Source organism: Metopolophium dirhodum, chromosome 7 (genome assembly GCF_019925205.1).
Source record: "Metopolophium dirhodum isolate CAU chromosome 7, ASM1992520v1, whole genome shotgun sequence".
Lineage (NCBI taxonomy): Eukaryota > Metazoa > Arthropoda > Insecta > Hemiptera > Aphididae > Metopolophium > Metopolophium dirhodum.
The window spans coordinates 2,161,033-2,183,592 of record NC_083566.1 but is presented as its reverse complement, the minus strand read 5'-3'; the positions used below and the strand labels follow the sequence as shown (position 1 = coordinate 2,183,592).

General features: G+C 30.0%; 3 protein-coding genes across 8 annotated transcripts in view; 1 reads left to right on the top strand and 2 right to left on the bottom strand.

Annotated features, from left to right (window-relative positions):
- Positions 1–6,896: 6,896 nt before the first annotated feature.
- Positions 6,897–9,857, bottom strand: LOC132949499 (uncharacterized). The gene is made up of 6 exons (XM_061020430.1): positions 9,566–9,857; positions 8,822–8,888; positions 8,578–8,753; positions 8,329–8,490; positions 8,093–8,247; positions 6,897–8,029 (listed from the first exon to the last, which is right to left on the bottom strand). Exons 1-6 carry the CDS (start codon positions 9,600–9,602, stop codon positions 7,937–7,939), a joined length of 690 nt encoding a protein of 229 aa, XP_060876413.1. The 5' UTR covers positions 9,603–9,857; the 3' UTR covers positions 6,897–7,936.
- A 160-nt stretch (positions 9,858–10,017) lies between these two features.
- Positions 10,018–11,719, top strand: LOC132949314 (NADH dehydrogenase [ubiquinone] 1 beta subcomplex subunit 3). Its single transcript, XM_061020137.1, has 3 exons — positions 10,018–10,157; positions 10,219–10,348; positions 11,350–11,719. Exons 2-3 carry the CDS (start codon positions 10,221–10,223, stop codon positions 11,546–11,548), a joined length of 327 nt encoding a protein of 108 aa, XP_060876120.1. The 5' UTR covers positions 10,018–10,157; positions 10,219–10,220; the 3' UTR covers positions 11,549–11,719.
- Positions 11,720–18,409: 6,690 nt separating this feature from the next.
- Positions 18,410–22,560, bottom strand: part of LOC132948719 (obscurin) — a 65,103-nt gene continuing 60,952 nt past the window's right edge. For all 6 annotated transcript variants that reach the window (XM_061019345.1, XM_061019340.1, XM_061019344.1 and 3 more), the window contains 6 exons: positions 22,335–22,502; positions 22,010–22,130; positions 20,979–21,159; positions 20,665–20,890; positions 20,424–20,529; positions 18,410–18,703 (listed from right to left, as the gene is read on the bottom strand). In XM_061019345.1, the coding sequence (XP_060875328.1) occupies positions 18,566–18,703; positions 20,424–20,529; positions 20,665–20,890; positions 20,979–21,159; positions 22,010–22,130; positions 22,335–22,502 (940 nt within the window). In that variant the 3' untranslated portion in view covers positions 18,410–18,565. The remainder of the gene's footprint in view (positions 18,704–20,423; positions 20,530–20,664; positions 20,891–20,978; positions 21,160–22,009; positions 22,131–22,334; positions 22,503–22,560) is intronic.

The window sequence follows — 22,560 nt, the reverse complement described above, 5'->3', positions numbered from 1 at the left end:
TTTTAAAAATACTATATAGGCATGGGCGGATAAGCCTATAGGGAATTTCCCAGTGGGCCCCCACCGTTCTTGGGCAATGGAGCCCTTTTTCATCTTTTGACACAATGACATTTTGGTGGTTGAATATGCATGGACATAATATTGTGTACTATGAAGTATGAAAGTATAAAATATTAAAATGAGGAGTCACTTGATTTTACTAAATGTAAAAAGAATCTCTGTAAAATTTAGTATTTATGTACATTTACACTTACCCGTAACATTTACCGAGCTCACATCTCTAATAATTACATTTATTAAAAATGAAAATAATTTAACTATTTAGGAGCTATAAAATGTAAAAATAAAAACCAGTAAATAATACTAAATACCTAGGTAGATGTTTTTATAAAACTTTGATTATGCTTATTTTTCATACATAGCCAATCTTTTAACTTCAGTATAAACCAATAATCAAAATTTATTAGTAGAAGTTTTTACTTCTGTCTAACGTCCTTTCTCCCAAGGCTATAATTTTTACTTTTTTTTTAACTGATTTTGACATATTGTAACAATGTATGAGGAGCTCTGTATTAAATTTCTAAGATTTTTGACTCAATAAATAAAACTATATTATTAGAAAAAAAAATCTAAAAAATTGAAAATGTCCGTAAACAGCTCAAAACGAATCAAAATATTTTAAACATTTTATCAAGGATAGAAAATTTCAAATGATAAATTAATAGACAATATACCTAATGTGAATTTCTAGTATGTAGAGGCTTTGAATTAGGTACAACAAAATAAGGAAGTAGTGTTGTGAGGATTTGTTAATTTAAGGGTAAAAATCCAATGTCTAACTTTAAACGCTTGATTTAAATAAAACTAATAATAATAATAAATTTCAAAGGCCTATAAATAACTTAACATGATTATAAATTTTTCGAAAATTTAATGGTCTAGAAAATGCTAATATTCAGTGTAAATTTCATGTATCCATGGTAATTATTTTTAGTTACATAAAAACCTATTTTGTGCAAAAATTACGGTTTTTCCTTATTTTGTTTGTTTTTCCAGGTGATTTTGTAACTACTGGGAATTTTAAATTTTGAACTCCCAAATGTACTTACTAGATTCACTTTCCCATTGGAAAAGAAACTGAAGTTGAAAATCAAAACATTATTTCGACTACCGTTCGTGTAAGCACAAAAAAAAATTTTAAAAATTAAAAAGGTGGGTAAGTGGATGTCGCTCTGCTGTACAGTATGTTACAAGTGGGTCACTGTAATGGATGGTGTTAAATTTGAATTCAATGATATAATATCATTATATAAGAAAAACGATTCTGAGCGAAAACTGTCCATCAGCCTATGATATTACCAAGTATATTTGATGATATTATTGTGAATAAAGTAATTTATATATAACCTATTTACGTAGAACCTTGTTTTAAATTTTTAATCCTTAGCTACAAAAGTTGAACATTTTATACATTTTTAACTACAAAATAACTATTACATTTTAAATTTGATAAATTTTGTCAAAATTTGAACTTTAAATGCTTATAAAAAAAAATTGTGCCTATATATTTTCAATATTTTTCAACTGCTATTGTAACAATATATCAGGAGCCTTGCATTAAATGTTCACGCTTTTCTATCCAACAAATAAAATTTTAATGATATTTATAGAAAAAAAAAACTAAAAAAATTGAAAACTGACAATGTCCGTAAACAGCTCAAAAAGTGTCAAATTATTTTCAAAAATTGTTCGTGTATAGAAAATGCTAATATAAACATTCAGTGAAATTTTCAAGTATCTACAGTCATACGTTTTTTAATTACAACAAAATAAGAAAATCGTTACGCGAGAAATCGAGTGAATATCAAATGTAAAAATATGAATTTCAAACGCTCATAAAAATGTAATTTAAGTTTCTTGTAGACATTTTTTTTTTTTTGATAAAGGTAGACAAACTTATGGATAATCTTGTATTACATTTTCAAATCTTAGATTTAAAAAGAAAAAATTTTATGAATTCTCAACTCAAAATAATTTGCTAATTTTCGTGATTTTTCCGTATTTTATCAATATTTGAACTTTAAATGCTTATAAATAAAAACTGTGACTAAGGATTTTTAATTTTTTTCATCTGCCTTAAAACCAAAATCGATTTTCTCGAAAACAGATTTTGCGTAAAAATTCCCGTTTAAGTACCAACTAGATTCCTATCAGAAAAGTTACTGTTGAAGAAAATCCAAGCACTTTTACTGTCCTAAAAGGTGATGACAGACACAAAAAAAAAAACAAAAAAAACACACATCATTGTAAAATCATTACATTCATCGTTTCGCTCAGAATCTTTTTTTTTTTTTTATTTTGATAAGAAGTTACACAATCTATGCTAAAAGCACAATAAGCGTATTTTGCAGAGAGAAAAAAAAAACAAGCATGATAATACGGGGGTAAGAAGTCACCCATTAGCAACACTTGGCATGAGCACTGATTATGTTAACCTATGATTTAGTGGGAAATAAGAGTGGTAAGATGAATAACGAGGAATAGATCGATGGAGGTTATAAGATTAGGAGGTCCCTGCACCATCTCCTTTTCAGGCGACGGCGAGGTGTTTCAGGCAAAGTTACAGTATTTAGATTCCTAATTAGTGGATTTTTGTGGCTAGCTAGGTGTGAAAAGAAACGCTTGTAATAAATTACCGATTCTTCTTCGACTGTTTTCATGCGCATGTCATTATGGAGGGTTAGATTAGATACATACCGTGGGGCATTTGCTATTCTGCGTAGGGTGATGTTCTGGAAGGTCTGGATTTTATTTATATTAGTTGTTTTGGATGATCCCCACACTTTGTAATCCATAAGTCCAAATGGGTTTTAACAATGACTTGTAAATGAGAAGTTTAGTTCCTAGTTTAGTGAATTTAGTTTTTGATAAGAGCTGATGGAGGGAACGAGAGCGAGAGTTTAAAGTTAGTCGTTTGGACCTTATGTGCTGTTTCCAAATTAGCCTTTTGTCGAGGGTCAGGCCTAGGTATTTGACGGTGTCAGACGACGGAATAGGAATATTGTCCACAGACACAAGTGGACAAATTCCGTGTTTTAGAGTAAAAGTCACGTGTACCGACTTGTTTTGGTTTAGTTTTATTCGCCATCTGGAGTACCATTGCGAAATAAGGTCTAGGTGAATTTGGAGGTTGGCTGAGGCAATTAAATGATTTTCATGTATTGCTATTATCGCTTTATCGTCTGCGAAATCAGCTACAAGGGTGTCTTGTGTTATGGGCTGATCTGAGGCATATATGTTAAATAGAAGGGGAGATAGGATACCGCGCGCCTTGAGGTACTCCCGCTTGGATTAGAGACATTTCTGAGATGCACGAGCCAACGCGAGTTTGAAAGTATCTATCTGTTAGGTAAGATTTTATTAGCAGAAATAGAGGTGATGGGAGGCATTTTCGCAGTTTAAAGAGGAGACCGTCGTGCCAAACGCGGTCGAACGCCTGAGAAATGTCGAGGAAGACACAGGAGCAATATTGCTTTCGTTCGAGTGAAGCTGAGATGGCATCTACTACTCTATAAGTCTATTCAAAATGAGACGATGACTCGGCGGCCAAGTTGTGCGCATGGGCGTGGCTTTTGTTCCGTGGTAGCGCTTGAGGCGCCGCCGCGGACGGGAGCTTTAATTAGTCTAGTATCGACTGCCGATGCGTGTGGATAATTTAAAATGCATTGCGTGTACATTCTATTACTTAACACACACGCACATCCACGTCTCGAGTGACACATCCCCGTTGCTTCGGTCACGTGATCATGCTTGAGGAGGGAGTATGACCGGCGGCTGACCAAAACTGGTTGCGCTTGAGGCGCCGCCGCGGACGGGAGCTTTAATTAGTCTAGTATCGACTGCCGATGCGTGTGGATAATTTAAAATGCGTTGCGTGTACATTCTATTACTTAACACACACGCACATCCACGTCTCGAGTGACACATCCCCGTTGCTTCGGTCACGTGATCATGCTTGTGGAGGGGGTATGACCGGCGGCTGACCAAAACTGGTCGCCGCCGAGTCATCATCTCATTTTGAAATTTGAATAACTATATGCACTTGATGGATTGTGCTGTGCTTGGCTCTAAAGCCGAATTGAGATGGGGGAAGAATATTGTTATTATCGATGTGGGAAGACATTCTTTGCAGAATTAGTCTTTCACAGATTTTAGAAAAAAAAGGTAAGATACTTATACTGCCGTGCTTAGCGAAAAAGCAGTATATCTCCATCTAAGCAAAATGTTGGGAAATCGACTAAACAGGTTTAGACTCATTACTGATCCGTGCACCAAGTATAATTAACATACAATCCAAACGTGTATATACTAATTTTATATCATAGAATTGATTTTATGAGTTTTTAAATATTTACGTTAATTCCTTGACCGTTAAAATGGACTTACTGCTTATTTGATAAGCATTAAGCACTATCAGAAGCAAATTTACAGTATATCCATTTCTATGGAGATACTGTACATTTTATTCTAACAAGATTTATTATAATAGGGAGATACTGTTTTTTTTTTAAAAAAACTATGTAATATTATAAGGAAAATGAATAGAGAAATCTATAAAGTAATTACTAACTTAGTAGTAACAATGGTAATAACTAATAACATATTTATACAATACATTTGGTACAATATACATATTATTATATAAATAAATAAGTTGCAAACACTTTTGAGCAAGTAAGTACCTACTTTTTACTTTAAATTAACAATTTATAAAATAATTAAAGATAATTTAATCAGACTGACATTTTTATCATAATAACTATCATTATATTAATATTTTTAATTTTCGTTGTCACTGTATAAATCTGGGGCTTCCATAATAGCACATGGAAAATCTAGCCAGAATTGTTTCCTTGTTTCTGGCATTAAAGGAACTAATGTTTTTATGATACTTTCCTTTTTGCTTGGATGAATACCAAGAACTTTAGTTTTTTGGTCTGGTTTTGAAGTTCCATTTTTAATGATGTTGTTTTTTAAAAAATCAAGTTTTCCAAATGGACAATGTTCACTGTAGTCGGTTTTGTAAAGCAAATAATTCAACCCTCTTTCTGCCTTTATATGAACAATGTCACTAAGCATTGGTCTTATATTTTATATTTATACTTTTACTAAATTCAAAAATCTACAAAGAGTCAACGATATTACAGTAACAAAATTATAGTGATTCGTGATTCAGTGATGCATTTGAATTTTGTAACAACAACAACAACAACAATTTACTCATCTGTGATAACATAGCCTAAAAATAGAACATTTGTTAATAATTCAGTATTCCGTCAAATTGATAATGAACATATTGGCTGTGTGACCATGATTGATATACCTTTAATATAAACCGTGGTTGTGACTACAGAATATAATTTATACACCAATATTATCAAATATACTATACGGAGATACTGTGTTTTTGGTTACTGTTTAAAATGTTTTCAAAATAAGCGAAATAACAGTAACTCCACGTCACTTACTGCTTATTTGCTACTTATTGGGATCTACTGCGTATTTTTGCTACCAGTTTCATAAAAATTATGGACTTCTGTTTATTTTCTTAATTTCAAATGCTCATTTTCAATGTTAAATATTGGATATATACTGCTTTTTCACTGCGAAAAATGGTACAAAACCACATTGTTAACCCCCGTGTAGCAATATCTCAATTTCGACTAAAATTGGAGACGCTGCTTTTTCGCTTAGCACGGCAGTATAGGTCTGAAGAGTCCGGAGGTTTGTTAGGTTTAGCAAACATTACAATTTGAGAAAATTTCCATAAGGGAGGAAAATATGATAACCGTATAATTGCACTTATTATGTATGTTAAGAGGACTATGCCTTTTGTTGGTAAGCATTTTGTAACTTCGGCAGTTATAATATCGAAACCCGGTGATTTTTTATTTGGATATTTCAGAATAGTGTTTTTCACTTCGTTAGGGGTTACAAATTTAGTTGGAGGCCCATGGGGTAATGGAGAGTCGAGGTATTTTTTAACATTGTCTAGATGTTGTTGGTCAAATATATTAGCGTGAGGTTGGAAGATATTTGATAAGTGTGATTGAAACAAGATTGATTTTTCTGAGTCAGTAATAGCTAGGGCGTTGTCGAATTTTTTTAGAGGGGTTGAGATGGATTTAAATTTTAGAAGTAGTTTGGTTTCGTTCCAGAGGCTACCATTTGCAGCTGAGAGTTGATGTAGTTTTTTTTCAAGGCTATTGGCTTTATGTTTAGCAAGGATTTTTTTTCAGAGAATTTGCAAGATTGTTGTAGACGGATTTGTGGGATGGAAGACGGGAGAGTTGATAAGTTGGTCTTGCCCTACGTTTTTCAGTAATTAAACATCTAATTTCTTCCGGAAGTAAGAAGTATGTAATTAGAATTTGAGTTATTTTTGATTGTCGCTCAGAATCTAAAAAAAAATTCACGATAATGTTTAAAATTATTATACCATGTACAGTAAATGCTAATATTAACATAAGTTGAAAATTTTGTTCAGATTTACTGCTCCGAAAGGTGACTGAAAAAAATTGACTTTACGAGTGGTAAACTGCATACGACAAGAATACATAAATATGCAATGTAGGTCATATTTCCTATTATATTAAATAACTATAGTTAATAACAGCTAAATTGTAACCGTGATAATTTTTATCTTACAATTGGGAAACTTACTAGACAATATAAAATAAATTCTAATCAAATTCTAACCCTTATACATTTTTAGATGTTTCTATTGGAATTATAGATTTAACTTGAAACTAAAAACACCATAGTTTTAAAACTAGTAAATTCATTAATTTGCTTAGATTTAAAAATAAGTTTAAACAGTAAATTGTACCAAACACTTGAAAATAAGTTGATTTTATTAAAATTATAACTTGAACATAAAAATAATGTATTGTTATAAATAAATAGATTATATTAAGTATCTATTACATGCAACATGTTGATACTGTAAGCTTAACAATAAATAGTATAAAATAAAATGAACTTGATATGTTGTTAATTAATTCTTATTGTTTACATAAATATTAAAATATCATAATTATTGTATAACAGTCTATAACGGTTTAAAAATAGTGACGGTCGGTGCAACGTATATAAGAAAATTACCTGCAACAATTTCATATACTTAAGTTCTAGTTAGTATTCAACATAAATACAATGTACCAAACAGTAAAAGTTTAAATAATATTATATAAAATTAATATAGTTTATCATTTAGGAAGTGTATTTTTTTTTACTTACATAATAATTAAATCTAATTTAAAATTAATTATTTTAAGTGGAAGTTGGAACTTGCCATAGAATGCTAGTATTCTATGCATCTGCTTGTGTTGTCTCCATCTTATTATAGTCTCCTCAGAATAAAATTTTCTTCTTCACCTTGGTGGCAAACCAGTTTCCTCTCTTCAATCTCGACATAGTATGTAATCAACCAATGACATTAGGCCAATAAGGTTCAACCTGAACGGTAGCGTACAAATTTCTGGGGCCAGTATATAATGCTATATAACAAATTTCACAGTTACAAGCCCTGGATAATATTCTTAACTTTAAGTTGTTAAATTCACTATATGAAAAATAACAGATTAAGTGGATTCTTCTGAAGATAAAATGTGATTTTAACATTATGAAGCAATATATCTGGATATGACATTCTCTTAATAAAATAAAAAAGAATAATACACAAAACAATTAATTATGCATTATAATACTTTTTTAGATGAGATGAATTGCTAAAATAATAGACAAATATAGATCATTAAATAAATTATTAAATACAAAATTAAACAGTTAATATTAATGGACAGATCGTTATGTTTCTAATGGACGGATTTGTCTTTAATTTAAAATATCTTATGAAAGTAAATGTTTATCAGTGTTATTGATCATAGAAGTTACGTTCATGAGGAGGATACATTTGCATGACTAAATTTTTGCTCTCTCTTCTTTGTTCATAAGCAATTTGTGCGTCCTAAAAAAAAATCATAAAAAGGTTGTCTGTAATGATTCAATAATAAATAAATATTCAACAAACCTGAAATAAATACCAGGCTCCATAAGCATGCACAAAACCTGATACAATAGCAATATAAAATGACCACGATAGATGGTTAAACATAGGATACATGAGCCAATCACGTCTCCAACAGTTGAATGGGAACAGGCATACAGTAAACAGTATCAATACAGCTAGAAAAAAATTAATTTATATTTTAATCAAATCATGAGCCATGAGATAATATAACAAATAATAATATGTTTTAAACAAACTAGTAGTTGCAGCCGCTAAGAAACATGCAGCCGATAGCATGTACTCATATTTAAGTACAAGACGTTGTGGATATCTCGTTACAACAGCAGCAATTATTGCTAATGTCCCAAGTGATAACAATACTGCTAAAGTCATGCAAAGTTCCAAAAATAATAGCCATCCTTTTAAAACAAACATCATAATTCATAAATGTTTAACTATTAAAAAAATGTATACAAATTAATTGTAATTTATTATTTATTACTAACCTGGTAATAGCCATTCTCGAATAACGTAATATTCTTCACTGAATACTGTATTGCAGCCATCAAAGAGTTTATCAAATTGATAGTGAGGATATCGGAAGTGGTCAAAACAGTATGTCCATAAACCCATGTGCTTAAAATTTATGAATGCTTCATCATATGATTCCAACCAATAAGGGCTACAAATAATAATTCATTATTTTTGAATAAGTAAACCAGCTATAATGTTAAAATTGTTTATAAGTACCTTATAAACGCAATGATTAAGAGAAATCCTCCAATGTAAATGATAACACCAGCATCACTAATTAGTTCTAGAATAGGTTAACATTTACGATTAAAAATTACTCAATTTTTAGAATAATAAAAAAAAATAATAATAGGTAGATAAATTTACATATTTAATTAATGTATAAACTTTATCACTAAGTAATGCTTTTGTATCCTAAAAGGCTTAAAACATGATGAAATTATGTATCTAAAATTTAAAAAACCCTTGATTAGTTGATTCCAAGCCTTAACCCTTAAACCCTTGAACCAAAAAAAAAAAGTTGAAGAAATACCCATAGAAATATTATCAGCAAACATCAAACAACATGAATTCCGTAAAGGTTAGTTTGTAGTATTAATTAAAAATAAAGAGAAAATCACTGCGGATAGATGACCAACTTGAGGGGCATCAAAGTGTGTGGAAAGAGATTCACCATGCATTTTGGACTATTTTATTTTTATTCAAAATGAAATCACCGAACCAAAATAAAATGTAAACAGTCCCAGACCAAAATTAACAGGTATACTCAAAAGAACATGGTGATTTACCGATCCGAAAAGTTTTACACATAGTTATAACACAAAGGGTATCATGGTGTTAAATCATATTATTAAATTAATTTATTATAATTAATTCTAATTAAATATAATCTAATTTTGCATTAAATAATATAAAAATGGATAAGTATGTAATACAGCATTAATATGATACAACACTTACTCGATGCTTTTGGATAGTCAATTTTGTCAGAACTCATGGCAATGAGTGGTTTAAAATACTTAGATAACTAATAGGGTAAGCTGTTGAATATAAATAGTTATAGCTTAGAATATTCAATAAAAATAACGTAAAAAAATAAAAACATACCCAAAGTATGTAAGTTTATGCTAAGTTATACAGCTACAAAAAACTAAAATGTATTTAAAATAATAAAAAAATTACCATTAAATGGTGACAATTGACTATTTACGATTTAACGAGTGTTGGTTCACGCCTTAGATAACAATTTTCCATTTTCAATTCCACTAATTTATTGAAAGTACAACAACTACATGTTGATTGTTCTGTTTTTATACCATGGTACCATAACTATATACCAACTACTACCACAGTAGCACCACGGATCAACAGAAAATAATGATATTACGTCTTCTTTGAAAATTAACAGCTGTTTCTATTATCAAATCGCTCGAATTTTTATTTTAGTTAATAGTTATCCTTCGGGCTTCGAATTTCGATTCCTTCGCGTAATCGCGTCTGTAATTGATTTATAATAAATAATATTAATATAGATCCTGATACATTTAAAGAAGTAAGTATTTCTCTACTTAATTTTGTATAGTATAGTAATCAAAATTAATACATTTTTGAAGCGATGGGTGGCCATCACGAACATGAAATCAAAATACCGGATTACAGAATATATAAAGTTGATAACGTACCGGAACTTGTGAAGGTGAAGAATATTTTAGCCACCGAAGGACTTAAAGATCCGTGGTTGAGGTAAAGTTTCTTTGAATTAATAATGGGTAGTTTTAATTTTACGTATATTACCTATAAAATGTAAAAACGCACAATACTGAATTATTTGAATAAAAATATAGCATTTATAATGTACTTATATTGTATAATGTATAGGCATAAGTGTGTAGACTCCAATTTCCGGTCAAGCCTGAGATAATTCATAATATATTAATATTTATAATGTACCAATTCTTGGATGGTGCTCCTTACTTTTAAAAAAAAATACAATATCAACGCACTTACCATCTACAATTTACTTATAAATTAAAACTAATATTCAAATGTTGTTAGATAAAATACATTTCTTTAAGGAAAATATCACTTATATCATTAACTAATACTACCTTGTCAAATTACTGTGAGTCCACGAGTCACCACTGATATGTAACAACTAATTATATACATATCACATTTTATACATATTTTTCAATGCTCCCAAAATATTCTAAGTTGAACCCTGGCTTGACCAGCTTGTCCCGAGTGCATGATATGTGTATAGGTAACGAAAAAATTATATTAAAACATCATTGAACGTAACTAATTATTTTATTGCCTAGGTACTGTAAATATTGATAATTATACCGACAAATTTTAATAAAATCTTAGAATGAAAGTTCTGAAAAATCCCCAAAAATCTCTAATTTAGTGTACATTATAAATGTTTATAGTATCTAAAATTATTTTATAGCTACACACTTATAAATTCATCCAAATTTGTATTAGCTATTATTTTTTATAACCATAATGATATTTGGATGGGTAATGTCTGACCTTTACTATTCTTGTAATTTAAAATGGATGTTATCTTGTTAGACTGTATACATTCACTCACTCATGTATCAAAGATAATTTTTCTTAAAATTAATGTACTAGTTTAGGATATTTATGTTTTAAAATATAATTAATAATATCCACATATGATTATTTGTAAGTTAATAACTGTTTTATATATGACTTATGTCATAATGTTTGAATTATAGGAATGAAGTTTGGAGATATCCTCCAAATCATGGTAGTCGTTATGCACAATATTTCAAATGTTGGTTCCGCGGTAAACGTGGGCTTACAATTGCCTTTGGATTAGCAGCTTCTATTATTGCTGTGGAAAAAACCTATGAACATTTTTATCCACCAGTTCATCATCACAGAAAGCCTTACTTTCCATCATCCAGTGTTTAATTTAAGATTATAGTACCAAAATCAATGGACTTCAATGACGTGTCCAGAGAAATAATAATTAAACTTTATAAAAATTCAGTACGATAAATTTTAGTTTTAGTTTAATTTGTTTGTATTACAAAAAAATCATTTATAAAAATATATTATATGAAATACAAGGATCAATTTAACTATCACGCATGATTTATATGTGGAACACGCACATTTTGTATCTTAACAAATTGTTTAAAAAATGGTTATAGTATAGAAAAAAAGTGATACTATTATTCTCGTTTACAGTCTCAAAATGTTATAGTTGAATATGATTTTTTCTCCTATTACTCTTGTTAAATTTATTTATAAAAATTATTTGTGATCCAACCACAAGATAGAATAGGCTAAAAAGTTAAAATGATTATTTCGAGGGATAAGTTGATACCTCTTGACCCTTATTATCCCTTTAACCAATAGGCTTCTTTCTTCACTAGGGCTTTGCACTGGAATCATTTAATCCGGTTTTGGGTGTTGAAAGAAAATTTAGGTGTTTTGGCTTAATGAACTTTCCTGGTTATGATTAAATGTACATTTATTCAGGTTAATTACGGTTAATTTGAGTGTTAAAGAAAACCCATGTTGTATTTATTAACATGACAATTTAATATAGTAAAACGGTTTTATTTTTAAAATATACACAATGAAAAATATTTACTGAAAAAAATGTGCGCTAATTATTTGTTTTGACTAAATATATTTTCGTTCTGATACAATATAAGAAAACTAATCTACCTTTATCTGTTAACCTATGATAATTCTAAAATCGTAGGTATGATAGATTCTTTTACATTAACAAAAATAAATTAATTTATTGGATCAATAAAAATAATTGATTTATAATATAATACAACGAGTAAATAAAATAAGGCGCGTATAATAGGTACCTGCGTAAATAATATTACTTACAAATAAAAATCAGTTGAAAGTTTTGAATTGTCATACCAGGCTTCGTAACCAGTATTATTTAGAAATTTAAAAATATATTTATCTTTACATCTATATATAATTTACTTAACAATGTTAAATTATCCGCATGCCCAAATTGACGCCCAAAGTGGCTGTAGGCTGTTGTAAGTTATGTGGCACTCTTAAGTACCCTTTGTAAAAAAAATTTTAATAATTAAATACATTGTATAAATTTTTAAAAATTTTAATTAGTAAATCATCTTTACTCAAATTGAATAAATAATATTTTTGATTGATTGAATGGATATTTTTCTCAATTTCGCGGCCTTGAGCCCATACCGTTATCATGAACCGTAGCTATGATGGATATGATGGGATTACGAGAAGAACTATGGGAAGAAGATAGGCTAATTTAAAAAGAGTAAATTAGAGGTCCGACCCGGGGAGGTGATCAAATAACAGGGATTTTGAGATTTACGATGGAAATGTTTGTTTGTAAATGGTTGCTATTGGTTTTAACGATAAATTAAAAATCGTTTTTTTTTTTTCAAATTATTATTATTATTCCAAGGCATTTTAAACGGCTGGACCGATTTTGAAGAGATTTTTTGTGTGTGTTTGAGTGGTTCCCGGGATGATTTATGTTCAAAATTGGCCCGGGGAGGTGCTCAAACGGGGATTTTGAGATTTACGGTGAACATTTTAGTTTATAAATGGTTGCTTTTGGTTACAGGAGAAATAATTGGTAGAAATTAGTATTTTATATGTGTATTGGTTGTCCTTTTTTAATCGGACGCATGCATCAAATCTAATATTCGCACATTTGCCTCGAAGCACTCCTTCTGGTTGACCATCTGTAAAAAGGATAAAAAATAAAAAAAATAAACACCATTGTAAAACCATTAAATAAAATTAAATTGAAAAAAAAATGTATTACCTGTTTATTATTAGATATTGCATTTTCTGATCTTAATTTTATTAATAATAATAATCTATAATAGATAAATATTTTATAACTTTCTAGTTTCTCTTATAGATTGGAGATTTTAAAATAAAGTGATCACTTCTATTCAAAATCTGCTTTACCTACTACTTGATTAGACTACGATTCAATTGTCATTAAAACACCTTTCTTGGTTTATAGTTGACCTAGGGCTGACGGTATTGCAAATAATTGTCGGTATTACGGTATCGATTTCAATACCGGTTTGAAACGGTGCACCGAAACCGAAATGATTTGATGTGCCTAAATACCGATATGGTACGGTTAGGGCTGACGGTATTTTAAAATTATTTTGGTAAACGGTATACCGTAAAAAACCGAATGAACGGTTTTAGTGCCGTTTTCTAGTATCGATGGCAATATTATAGATTGTAATATTATATAATAAAGTATATAATGTGAAACAATAAAAGTAAAAAATATCGATACCAGTTAGATTTTATTTATTATTTCGGTATACCGTACCATATCGATATTTAGATATACCGAATCATTTCGGTTTCGGTATATCGAAACAGTTCGGTTTTTTACGGTGTAGGTATACTGTTTACCAAAATAATTTAAAAAACCGGCGGTATACCGAAAATACCGTCAGCCCCATATTATAAACGTTATTGTATTCATATAAGTACCTACTCGGACGTAGTCTTTATATTATACTCCATGGGCAGACGTATTCTTTACATATATATAGTAAGTATGCTATATAATATATTGTTATTTTTTCTCGACCGATTTGACCGATTTTTGTTTCTGTTTTATTCGCAATTGTCAGGACAAGGTTTGCACGAAAGACAATTCTATGAAAATCTTCCGAAAAAGTAGCAAACTGGAAGGAAAAAATGCGCAACTGTGGCGCCAGCTGTCCAGCAAAAAAAAATAAACTGAATGGGTATAGGTAATAACATATTTTTGTTTATCGTGTGAGGTTGCTCTATTGGTGGTTATGATTCAATAACATTTTATAGACCTGTACCTATATAATATTCGGTCAAAACTATATACCTTGGCAAAAATGGTATTTCCAAGGCTAATTTTTCGACCGTTGTCCCGGGAACCTACACATGCACGTCTTAAGCTGCCTACGCGCATTGTTACTATAACATTCGTAATTACTAGGGCTCGGATTTATATGTAAATACATATTTTTACTGTGACTTGATAAATTAATTTAGGTAAGTGATAAATTCGTTTCAAGGGATTTCCATTGTAATGAACTATATTTTATTTTACATATTTTTACATATTTTGTCATAAGTACATATTTTTACATATTTCTCAATAATTCCATTTTTCCCTACATATTTCGACAATTTACGATTTATTAATAGTTGTATTGCATAGAACAAGTACAAGGACCCTAGGGAGTTGCAGTAAAAGAAAAAATGCACAGCGTATTACATAAAAATCCTGGTTTAGACTGCCTAAAATTAATTAGAGATACACATTGCGAAATGAATGGGGTAATATTTCCGGCTGAACTCACTGCTTTGGACATTGCAAATATGAAATTTGCACCCATTACCTCGGTGGAAGTCGAGCTCCTTCAGTCGGTACAAATCTGTGTTACGACCAAATCGTAGTTCATTTAACTTTGAAAATTTGAGCATGTTTATGGTATCTCATTGCTTTCAAGACCAAGATAATCAAAATGAATAATGAATAATAGTAGTAAAATAAGTAAATTAGTTAATAATGTCATTTATAAAGCAATTTTTTATATTTTTTTGTAATTTTTTTGTATTCCATATTTTCATTTTTTAATCACATATAAAGTGATTTATTATTACATATATATTTACATATTTTGGTTTTTTTAATACATATAAATCCGAGCCCTAGTAATTACGTACGTATCTCAGGGGGGTCTGCAATCCACCACAGGTTAGGTTGGGTTAGGTGGATTGCCTACCTGAGAATATACTGCTCAGTATATTATAGACTACGGTATTGTTTTTATTTTTTTTTTTTTTTTGATCTCGAGCCCGGCAGCTGAGGCCATTTAGCTATTTTTAGTTTTTACTGTATAGGTTATTTAGTCGGCAGGGGGAGGAACACGTATGTGTTTAGTTTGGCAGAATTTTTGATTGGGCACCCGTAGGTATCCGCCATGCCCGGGTGGGGGACGGCGACACTAATTGTTCTCCGGACACCGTGACTTGTCCGAAGAAAAATGCCGCCCATGGCCAAGGAATCGAACTCGGGTCGACTCTTAGTCCGCTCGGCCACTCCGTCCCCCAGACCACAGTATATTATTAGTATAAATAGTATAATATACTGCCATAAATCATAATCTAAAAAGGTACTGGAGCAACGCTCAGAGGGGATGGCTATAATAATATAATATATCTATAGCAATAGTCGAACGTGTCCCGACAGACTCACTGATTGATAAACGTTTAGACTATAGATCGTACATAATGATAACAAAACTATACTTATATACCTATGAAACTTGCAATTTTCGCGGTACCTTGGTACCGCCGTGTAAATGTGCATACTAATAGCATCTTACAAAATTCGAATTTTTAAGTAGTGCTTGCACGAGTATTTCGAGATTCAAGACGATTGATGAAATTTTTCGAGTTTTGAACATCACACACCGAATGTTAAATAAACGAATTGAACAGAGTTTGAATCATAATAGAGTTGCCACTTTCAACGGGCAACGAAGCACACGGGTTCAGCTAGTTTGAATAATAAATTCAACTTAAATGGTCAACAGTTTCTTTTTCTACACCAAATACGTTCTCTCGTTTGATCTTTGATGAACAGTTACGGGAGAAGTCGAGGCCAAACGCCAAAATTGATTAGTGGGTACATGGTAAAATATGCTTTGCAACTTCTGCTTTTTCCATTAGGTAAAGAATAAATGATAGTGTTTTATCTTCTCGTAACATACTAAACGTATATTTCCAGTTTTGTCTGTACTAAATCACAATCTTGAAGATTATGCTACACCGCTTGGCCGGAATGAAGAAATAGATCTGTTTACATTATCCAATGAAATATCGCGTTTATTAAATGGTTGAGAAAATAATGAAAATAATGGTTGAATAGAAGAAATACGCGATTTTAATTTGTCATTTGTTAGTTTAAAAAGGGTATCGAGAACTATTTTAAATTCTTTTCTGTGAAATAGATGCATTGACGCATTGTAATTTCAGTTTGGGTTGTTGCATTATCACAATACAATCGTTTAGGTGATAATCTTTTACGATGATGGTATTTAAAACAGCACGAGCAGTCCACCGAGTTTTTGTAATGCATTTTCAATTTTAGAAAGTTTTTCATGATATAATCTATGTATCTTATTACCCAAAGAAAAAATGTAATATACTACATCAAAACATATATTATATATTATTATAGTACATTTTCGTTTGGCAGTTGGAAAATCGTCAGTCACAAAATTGACTTATATAGGTAGTACCTTCATATTATTATGATGAAATTTTCGTAGTTTCGTATTTCGTATTACTTTTTCTAAAAAAAAAAAAAATGATAATTTGCCAACTCAAATACTCAATGTATCAATGTGCCAACTGACATACGCATTTGAACGCATGGCGGTTGTGGGTGGTGGTGAGTGGAAGTGTGGGACCCGTTCGGCCCTGCCAGAATAATTAAACTTTTCGACATATTACGAACACTCCAAGGACAGAATTACACAACACAATTATAACTGTTGAAATAGAATAAAACAATGATCTAGGTCTTATTTGAATTGTAATTACCGAACATACATAACTTTTACCAATGCATAACATATATAGTCAGTGTCGGCCTGGTAATTAAAGGGCCCGGGATGCATTTATACAGAAGGGCCCCCAAAAATGTTATTTAGAAAATCACAAAAATAAGGCTAATAAACAGGCAGTGTAAAATATTATATGTTTTTAAAGGTACCTTATTCAACACATTTAAGTCAACTACATAGTTATAGTAATTATTTATAATTCTAAAAAATCATACAAATAATACCTTAAAATATTATACAAGTTAATATTTTTTAATGCGATTCAAGTTGTGTAATTGATTTTATTTATATCGGTAATTTTTGATAAAATAATAATACCTTCTATAACAGTATTATAATTTTTAATGATATAATATAATATATAATAATATTCAATATCCAATATTCACAGTACCTATACTATCCGGGGCACCTCAACAAAAATATGACCGGACGCGTTAGCGGCTATGGTCAGGCCGACACTGCAGCACATAGTTTACACTACTTAGTACTTATTATACAAATACTTCACACTTTTAGCACTTTTATAATATACTAATATCGAAACCGATGGTATGTGATTTATTTGAGATTCGGGTGCAAAGCTCTGGGGCTCTGGGGCTTTACTCCTTTTATTGATTTATTTAATTAATGATATCGCTTTTAAATATAACATGATTACTTCAATGTTTTTTATTGATTAGTTGCCATTTTCGTAAATACCTAGTTTATTTCAGAATTCAGGTTATGAAATTAAATGCAGGTTCCCATTTAAGTAATTTACAATATTTATTAAAAGTTGATAGTGGTTTTATTATCAAAACATAATAGTTAAAAAATATAGGTAGGTATCATAAAATACTACAAATGTATAGCATTGCCTGTATAGTCTGTACTATCCTACCTAAATGTACCAAATGTTTAACAAAATTTAATATTTTTTGAACAACGAGTGTTAATCATTAACAGACCACTTCTACAATTAAAATTACTTTGTGGTTTGTATGTTGAACCAAAAGTCATATTATAATCATGTCGTCTTTATGTATGAAAAAAATATCTAAAACTTATCGATTATAAAACCCCGTAGGAACGTTCACAAGATTTATGTATATATTGCCGTATTGGTATTGCTCGTTGGTAACATGCACTGATACTTGAGAAATAAATAACTGTAAGATTATTAATTTTAAATTAACAATAATTTAATCAATAAGACATGTACAATTACATTGATAATAATATAATATAACATAATAACACTGTAATGTTTCTGATATAATAACAGCTTTAAAATTAACTTTATATTCAAATGGTGAATTCGTCTCTGCTACATTTATTTGAAGATAAGCAGTTCATCAACTACGCTATTTGACCGACCAAGTCCAATTTGCCTTGTTCCTAAGGCTCCCAACAATTTTGGCGACGAAGTTGCCAATTTGGTCCGGTTTTCATGATACTCTTTGGCAAAATGCTAGATTAAATATTCATCAATTAGGTATTTAGGTTACAAAGTACATCAATAGTATTTTGATACAAGTTAAAAACAAATTATAACTTTTTTTTACATTGGACTTTGTAGTTATCACTAGTGTCTCGTACTTCGTAAACCAGTCATAATTTACTTACAACTTGCATACTCCTTACTCATTAGTTATTAGTATTGGAGTCAAGAGCGTAATAAAGGGGGGGGGGATATAATTTAAATCATAATTCGTTATAGTCACTGCTTAAATGTAAAACCACAAACTTTGGAAGGACACAACTTCCAAAATAATGATTTGCGGAATTTTTTTTGCACCATTGTTCTTAACTCGTTGAAGTACGTATGTACAATAATTTGGAATTTACGAGATTTTGATGAATATTGTTAAATTTTGAATCTTAAATGCTTATAAAAAAAAAATCGTGCCCTGCATTTTTAATATTATTTAACTGATATAAAAACTCATAAAGAACTTTGGATTAAATTGCCAACTTTTTTTTGACCCGATAGAAAAAATTTTTATCAACATTTATAGAAAAAAACAAAAAAAAATCCAATTTAAAATAAATTGCTAAAAATGGTTCAAAATATTTTGAAAATTGTATTGTGTATAGAAAATAAAATAAACATTTGGTAATAATTTAAAGTATTTACGGTTATTTATTTTTGATTTACAACAAAATAAGTAATTTGTTCGATGAGAATACTTCTACGTTAATTTACGGCTGAATGTCAAAATTATTTAATCTTCAAAAGCTCATAAAAAATTTATTTGACATTCCGGTAAAATTTTTTTTTGTCACAGATCGTAAATCTTATTAGGAATCTTATATTAAATTTTAAATTTTAGATATATAGAAAACATTTTATGAATTTCTAACTCAAAATAGTTTGCAAATTTTCGTAATTTTGACGAAATTTGTTGAAATTCTAACTTCATTATCCAACGAATAATCAAACTATTTTGGATTTACTCTCAACTTTTTAATTCAATTTCCACTAACAACTTACGAGAGACATTGGTTAAATTTTAAGTTTTTTGATCAGCCGAAAACTTTTTTGTCGATAGTAATAAATTTAAAAAAAATCTAATAAAATCAAAATATTCTTATGCCTATTAATATTTAAAAATAGTAAAATATTTAAAAAATTGTAATATGTATGGGAAATGGTTAAATAAACAAAATTGCTCTGCAATTGATGAAAATTTAACGTATATCTAAACTATTATTACGATTTTTTCAAAAACTGTCAATTTTGCGCGTAAAAATCTTCGTTTTAACTTAACTTTTTTTTTAATTTTCTCAAAGATTTCGAAAACTACTGTGAATTATCAATTTTGCTCTTTTAAAAGTACCAACTAATAATTCATTTTTCTATCAGAAAATATACTTAAGTTGAAAATCGAAGCATTATTTCTACTAGGAAAAATGCTTATAGAGAAAAAAAAACCCATATAATTGTAAAATCAATACACCTATATTATTGTTCTACTCAGAACCTAAAATATCACTATGATAAATATTAATGACTATTATAACGGAAACTTGAAATTTAGTAGGTGGGTAGGTAATAGGTAACTAAAATGTTTAATATAATGAATAGATAGTCATCAATATTGTAATAATGTAGATAAGTAGGTACCTACATAATCAATTAAACATCCATGGTTCCTACCTATTTTGCAGTTGAAACATAAAATATTTACCTGTAGTTTGTAAGAATTAAACATGGTTTTTTCTCTTTTCTTAATCATATATTCCGTTGGTAATAGCCATCTATGTTCGTGGCATTCTTCTGCTGATGGCCGTTTACTAAAATATAAAAATAATAAATCAAAGTCAAAGGTATAAAATAAACTGCAAGTATAGTGGGTATCTATTTTCTGCAAAAAAGATATTGGTGAAATTTTTTTCTTTATTTTTTAAAGAAAAATATATGCTACTTACGTTGGTGTCCTTTTAAATAACAACATTAAAAATCTAGTTGCTTCTTGCGATAAGTCCTTGTACAGATATTCAAACCTATACCGGACAAATGTGATGTTTTGCCTGGTCTCCGTGTCATTAGATCCTCGGAACGGAGACATACCAGATAACAGAGTGTATGCAATCACTCCGAGCGACCAAATATCGGAGTATGGGTAAGCCGGTTCATCGCACAAGATCTCCGGCGCTGCAGATTTCGAGGAATTAGTAGACAAAATGGTTAGTGATTATATAGATCACCAGTCGATGGAATTCGATATAAAAATGTAATTTACCTGTGAACTCTAAGACGCTGTTTGCCCCAACAACTGCTCCTAGTTTACTGACTTTCTGCGCGCATCCAAAGTCGATCAGTTTGACGTGTATGGTCCGCACAGAAGCCATCACTATGTTGTCCGGTTGCAAATCCAAATGGGCATATCCTCGCCAGTGTAAATATTGCAAACCATCTAATACCTACGATGTGAAACGTATAAATTATGAACCAAGTGTAAATTACTTATCAGGTCAGGTCAGGTTTGGTTAGTATCTAAAAATAACCTACCTTTCTAATATGTATTTGGAGATATTATGTATAGATACCTATATTACCTACCCGTATTTTATTGTCGTAACTATGGTAGGGATTCCCCGCCGATATATAAACACTCCAACAATATTAGAAGCCCCAAAAATCTAAACTTCTATTCGATTTTAATTTTAAAATGTTATTCTGCAATCGGCTGTCGGCTTCGTTGTCAATAATGTGAACATATTATAGCTGATGGGTATCATTACTATGATACCGTTTTTAAACTTTACATTTCTGTTTTGTAAAATTGCTAATTTATTTTTGGTCTAACATTCATCAATTTTGAATTCTACTTTCTTTATAGTGACTCGGTAGATTGGAAAACAAAATATTATCATTATTTAATGATGTATAATGTTGACCACAGCCCACAGGTTTCCCGAAAATGAGCAGTACCGAATATTTGACATGTAAATTGCTGACCCAGTGACCCCCTACCTCAGACAATCAACCTTTTTCTTCATATTCATTTAAAATTTAAATAATAACGAAAATGTTTTTATTTCCCAATTTAATATGTTAATATAAGTTTCTACATGGCTTCAAATTATCAGTTCAAAATTAAAATAATAAAGTGATTTTGAAACATTATTTTATGATATGAAGAAGCTATATTTTAAATTAACATTTAAATCCATTTAAAATGCTCGAAAATACTATTTCTCTATTTTAAACTTCTCACCAACATAAAATGTAAATAAATTTATAATTAAAAATAAAATAAAAATAAATTACTTGAGCGACGATTGTAGCTACGGTTTGTTCAGAATAATGTTCTTTTGTTGATAAGTAAGTCAGTATATCTGCTCCTTGTAATTTTTCTTGAATAAAAACAGCAACAGGTGCATTTTCTAGCCTAATATTTAATAGAAACATGTAGCTAATAAGGTATTTAATAATAATAACAAATTACAATTATAAGTAGTAGGTAGTAAGTGACTAGCAACTAACAAAATACAAGTAACAAGTGTAAACACTTCAAACCGTAAGGGGGGAGGGGGCGCATATAAAGTTGGAAAGTATAATAACATAAGAGACAATTGTTGTATGATATCCTTACTTAAAAGCCTCAATGAGGTATGCTATTCTTTCGTGTTTTAATGATTTAAGGACATTAAATTCGTGTGTAACTCGTGATTCTGTGTCAGGTGTAATCTCCAATAATTTCGCTACAGCAATTGAATCATTTGATGTGTTTATTCCTTTAAGTATGACGGAGAATCGCCCTCTATTTGAGAAATTAAAATAATTAATAGGGATATATAAATATAATAAGCACTGGGTAA

Bases quoted from the DNA above. Each gene is read 5' to 3' on its own strand.
- LOC132949499 (XM_061020430.1), bottom strand. From the start codon at position 9,602: ATGAGTTCTGACAAAATTGACTATCCAAAAGCATCGA. The intron at 8,491-8,577 runs GTTAGTAATAAA...TTGTTTTAAAAG, and splicing joins TCGAGAATGGCTATTACCAG to GATGGCTATTATTTTTGGAA. The intron at 8,248-8,328 runs GTTTGTTTAAAA...ATTTTTTTCTAG, and splicing joins CTTAGCGGCTGCAACTACTA to CTGTATTGATACTGTTTACT.
- LOC132949314 (XM_061020137.1), top strand. From the start codon at position 10,221: ATGGGTGGCCATCACGAACATGAAATCAAAATACCGGATTACAGAATA. The intron at 10,349-11,349 runs GTAAAGTTTCTT...TTTGAATTATAG, and splicing joins CTTAAAGATCCGTGGTTGAG to GAATGAAGTTTGGAGATATC.